This window comes from Phytophthora parasitica (genome assembly GCF_000247585.1).
Source record: "Phytophthora parasitica INRA-310 unplaced genomic scaffold supercont2.83, whole genome shotgun sequence".
NCBI classification, from domain to species: domain Eukaryota; phylum Oomycota; class Peronosporomycetes; order Peronosporales; family Peronosporaceae; genus Phytophthora; species Phytophthora nicotianae.
Window position 1 is genome coordinate 193714 of NW_008649069.1, and position 5295 is coordinate 199008.

Consider the following 5295-nt stretch of genomic DNA (forward strand, 5'->3'; position numbering starts at 1 on the left):
AAGTACAACCACTTGTCGCGCAAGATCAACCTGCAGCTCCCGACCCCCGAGGTGCGCTTCGAGAACCTGTCGTTCTCGGTGCAGGTGCCGGCCGAGGCCGGTGCATACGGCACAGTGGGCTCGCATCTGAGCTCCATCTTCACGCCGTGGCAGAAGACTCCCATGACCACTAAGCACGCGTTGCACCCGATGAGCGGTATCATCAAACCAGGCTCCATGACGTTGATCCTGGCCAACCCGGGCGCCGGTAAGTCGACGTTTCTGAAGGCACTGGCCGGCAAGCTGCAAGACAACAAGCAGACGGAGATCGGGGGAGAGATTCTCTACTCCGGTCTAAAGGGTGCAGACATCGACCTCATCAAGCTGGTGGGTCTGGTTGACCAGACGGACAACCACATCCCGACGTTAACTGTCCGCGAGACGTTCAAATTCGCCGATATGTGCGTGAATGGACGTCCAGAAGACCAGCCGGAGGAGATGCGCGACATCGCGGCGCTGCGTACGGAGCTGTTCCTGCAGATACTGGGTCTGGAGAACTGCGCCGACACTGTGGTGGGTAATGCACTGCTGCGTGGTGTGAGTGGTGGTGAGCGTAAGCGTGTGACGGTGGGCGAGGTGCTGGTCGGTGGCCAGAGTCTGTTTCTGTGTGACGAGATCTCGACGGGTCTGGACAGTGCCGCGACGTTCGACATCATCAAGGCACTTCGCACGTGGTGCAAGACACTGGGTGGATCGGTCATCGTGGCGCTACTGCAGCCGACGCCTGAGGTGGTGGAGCAGTTCGACGACATTTTGATGGTCAATGAAGGTCACATGGTGTACCACGGACCGAGGACGGAGATTTTGGACTACTTCGACGAGCGCGGCTTCAGCTGCCCACCGCGTGTGGATCCGGCCGACTTCTTGATCGAGGTGACGTCGGGTCGCGGTCATCGATACTCAAACGGCAAGGTGGAGAAGAAGGACCTGGCGGTGACGTCCGAGGACTTCAACAACCTGTTCTGCCAGTCGATTATCTACAAGAAGACGCACGAGGCGATCAGTAAAGGCTTCAACGAGCACCAGTTTGAGAACCCGGAGGATTTCCAGAAAGCCAAGAGCGTGGCCAACTTGGCGCGCTCGAAGCAGAAGTCGGAGTTTGGTCTGGCCTTCGTGCCCAGTACTCTACTCCTGCTGAACCGTCAGAAGTTGATCTGGTTGCGAGACCCGCCGTTGTTGTGGGGTAAGCTGTTCGAGGCCCTGATCGTGGGTCTCGTGCTTGGTATGATCTACTTCAACGTGAACTCGACGTACTATCTGCGCATGATCTTCTTCAGTATCGCGTTGTTCCAGCGTCAGGCGTGGCAGCAGATCACCATCTCGTTCCAACTGCGCGGCGTCTTCTACAAGCAGCGCCCACGCAACTTCTTCCGCACGATGTCGTACGCTATCGCAGAGACGGTAGTGCAGATTCCAGTGAACCTGTCGGTGTCGTTCATCTTGGGCACGTTCTTCTACTTCATGAGTGGATTGACACGGACGTTCGAGAAGTACATCGTCTTCTTCCTGGTGCTCGTGTGCTTCCAACATGCCATCGGCGCGTACATGACGATGTTGAGCTCTCTGTCGCCGAGTATCACAGTGGGTCAGGCGCTGGCGGGTATCTCCGTGAGCTTCTTCTTGCTGTTCTCCGGTAACATTATCCTGGCCGACCTCATCCCGAACTACTGGATCTGGATGTACTGGTTCAACCCGCTGGCGTGGGCGCTGCGCAGCAACATGCTGTCCGAGTTCTCTAGCGACCGGTACACACCTGCCCAGAGTGCCAAGTTCCTAGACAGCTTCTCGATCTCGGAAGGCACGGAGTACATCTGGTTCGGCATTGGCATTCTTCTGGCCTACTACCTGTTCTTCACGACGTTAAACGGGTTGGCACTGCACTTCATCCGCTACGAGAAGTACAAGGGTGTCAGCGTGAAGGCGATGACGGATAATGCTTCCGAGGAAGACAACGTGTACGTAGAAGTGCGGACGCCAGGCGCTGGAGACGTCGTGCAGACGAAGGCCCGCGGCGCCGGTCTGCCGTTCACGCCATCGAACCTGTGCATTAAGGACTTGGAGTACTTCGTAACGCTGCCTTCGGGTGAGGAGAAGCAGCTCCTGCGCGGCATCACGGCGCACTTCGAGCCTGGTCGCATGGTCGCTCTTATGGGTGCAACGGGTGCTGGCAAGACGACGCTGATGGACGTGATTGCCGGACGTAAGACTGGTGGCCGCATTGTTGGTGACATTATCGTGAACGGTGAGCTGAAGAACCCGGCCAACTTCAGCCGTATCACGGCGTACTGCGAGCAGATGGACATTCACTCGGAGGCGGCGACGATCTACGAAGCGCTGGTATTCTCTGCCAATCTTCGACTGCCGCCGACGTTCACGGAGGAGGAGCGTATGAACCTAGTTAACGAGACGCTTGAGTTGCTGGAGCTGTCGGCCATCGCTGGCGAGATGGTTGGCCGGTTGTCGGTGGAGCAGAAGAAGCGCGTGACGATCGGTGTGGAGGTGGTGGCGAACCCCAGTATCCTGTTCCTGGACGAGCCCACAAGTGGTCTGGACGCTCGCTCGGCTCTGATTGTGATGCGCGGTGTGCAGTCGATCGCACGTACGGGCCGTACGGTGCTGTGCACAATCCACCAGCCTAGCATTTCCATCTTTGAGCTGTTCGATGGCCTGTTGCTTCTCCAGAAGGGCGGCTACACGGCGTACTTCGGTGACCTTGGTGTGGACTCAGTGAAGATGCTCGAGTACTTCGAGTCGATCCCCGGTACCCAGGAGATCCGTCCGCAGTACAACCCGGCCACGTACATGCTTGAGGTTATCGGCGCTGGTATCGGCCGTGACGTCAAAGACTACTCGGTGGAGTACAAGAACAGCGAGTTGTGTGCCAAGAACCGCGAGCGTACGTTGCAGTTGGCCGAAGTCTCGGAAGATTTCGTGCGTCACTCGACACTCAACTACACGCCGATCGCGACGGGCTTCTGGAACCAACTCGGCCACCTGACAAAGAAGCAGCAACTCACGTACTGGCGAAACCCGCAGTACAACTTCATGCGCATGTTCCTGTTCCCGTTGTTCGCTATTATCTTCGGCACGACGTTCTACCAGTTGTCGGCGGGTAGTGTCAAGAAGATCAACTCGCACATCGGTCTCATCTACAACAGTATGGACTTCATCGGTGTCATCAATTTGATGACGGTGCTGGAAGTGACGTGCGCTGAGCGTGCTGTGTTCTACCGCGAGCGCATGTCGAACTACTACGGTCCGCTGCCCTACAGTCTGTCGCTGTGGTTCGCTGAAGTGCCCTACCTGATCATCGTGATCGTGCTGTTCGTGACGATCGAGTACTGGCTGGTTGGCTGGAGTGACAACGGAGGCGACTTCATCTTCTTCATGTTCGTCTTCTACCTCTACACGTCGGCGTGCACGTACGTGGGTCAGTGGATGTCGGCTTTGATGCCGAACGAGAAGGTGGCGAACGTGGCTGTCGGTGCGCTGTCGTGTTTGTTCAACCTGTTCTCGGGCTACTTGCTGCCGCGTCCGTCGATGAAGGCTGGCTACAAATGGTTCACGTACTTGATGCCGTCGAGCTACTCGCTGTCGGCGCTTGTTGGTGTGCAGTTCGGCGACAACCAGGACATCATCACCGTGACTGCGGGCAACACGTCGACGGACATGACGGTGTCTGCCTACATCGAGGAAACGTATGACTTCCGTCCCGAACGCAAGTACAACTTCATGGCGGGACTGCTGGTGATCTGGGCTGTGCTGCAGGTGGCAATCTACCTCACGTTCAAGTACGTGAGCCACCTCAAGAGATAAACAGGCGATGGTCGGATGGGTGCGGATACATGTAGCTTGGATTTGCTAGTGTGTTTGGTGTATCATTCCGATGGCCCGAGAGTAGTTACAGTTGCATTAGCTCTTACACCACTGCGTTGAATAGTGAGCGTTTGTTTGTTCTCGAACCTTCTTGGTAAATATATTTTCTTTGGCACTGGTATCAGATGGCAATGCAATTATCGGGGATGCATTAAACAAGAGTAACAGCGCTGCTAGCTCTTTTGTAAAGAAGCAAAGCTTAACTGGATGTCATTTTGCAGCAGCATGTCGTGGTGTGCTGTGAGCCCCACGGAAGTCATGGACGAAATAGTGTGAATATTGAGCAAGATAAATTCGGGCAAGTTACGCGAAGTGTATTCATTCACACTTAAAGGTATTCCGCGTATAACAGAACTCTGTGTCCTATACTTCGACTCGAACCATCTCTAGACCATTCTTCTTGAAGTAGTCGAAGCGCTGAGCTGACGCAGCAGTAGATTCACGAGCCATCCGTAGCATGAACTCCTTCAAATCGTCCGAGTCGTTCGCAGTGTTTTCAAGCTCCGGAGTCACTTTTGGCCAGATTGACAGGTCACGGAGACCATTCTCCTTCTCGTGCTTAAAGCGCTTCATCATCCGCGACGCGTACGCATCCACGTCGACCGGGTACAAATACACCATTTTGAACTTAGCGTACGAACCCGAGAAGATCCTCTTGACCAGTTCTGCTTCTGCAATCGCTCCTTCGATCACAATTGGACTGCTTGGATGTTGCTGGAAGAAGGAGTGAATGTGCATCACAAATGCGTCTACGATAGGAGCAGGAAGAGCGTTCTTGTATATTTCGAACTCTGTTGGATATTCAAGGCCAAAAGCTTGCCCGATTTTCGTTACCACTGCGTCCAACTCCAGTACTATATACCCTTTCAGCCGATTCGAGAAGTACGTCTTCCCAGCGCCGCTCTTCGCTGTGACGAACACATACTTCGGTTGTAGCTCGTTAATGCGCTCGATCGCCTCCTCCATCGATGTTGGTCACGAGCACTCGGATTCGAGATTAATCAACTGCTCCAAACAGTATCAAAGTGAATGTACAGGTACCTTGGACTACTTGGAAACCATCCGTATTACTGCACCGAAGAGTGGCTGCGAATGGATTTTTGGCATGGAAACGCGATGGAAATCCGCTTACTAATCACCCTCCGTAAAAATCACAGTAATATTGTTGGCGATTGGTAAGTTACAGTAGAAATCATTGATCTTGTCAACGTGAGTGACACCATCATTACAGTTTACATTTACCCCCCCCCCCCCTGTGTACACACACGCACTGTAAATCCTCATGGTCGGCACGAATGATTTTTTATCCAGTATTGACGAATAAAGCCGTGTTTGCACAGGAAAGGTTTGGATTTTATCCCCTTATTATTTATACTTGTG

At 54.1% G+C, this 5295-nt stretch overlaps 2 protein-coding genes across 2 annotated transcripts in view; one reads left to right on the forward strand and one right to left on the reverse strand.

Annotated features, from left to right (window-relative positions):
- Positions 1 to 4036, forward strand: part of PPTG_18357 (hypothetical protein) — a gene marked incomplete at its 5' end in the record, with an annotated part of 4527 nt that extends 491 nt beyond the window's left edge. The window contains one exon of the mRNA XM_008916426.1: positions 1 to 4036. Within this exon, the coding sequence (XP_008914674.1) occupies positions 1 to 3855 (3855 nt within the window). The 3' untranslated portion in view covers positions 3856 to 4036.
- A 174-nt stretch (positions 4037 to 4210) lies between these two features.
- Positions 4211 to 5000, reverse strand: PPTG_18358 (hypothetical protein). Its single transcript, XM_008916427.1, has one exon. The coding sequence runs from the start codon at positions 4879 to 4881 to the stop codon at positions 4279 to 4281; it is 603 nt and encodes a 200-aa protein (XP_008914675.1). The 5' UTR covers positions 4882 to 5000; the 3' UTR covers positions 4211 to 4278.
- Positions 5001 to 5295: the final 295 nt, after the last annotated feature.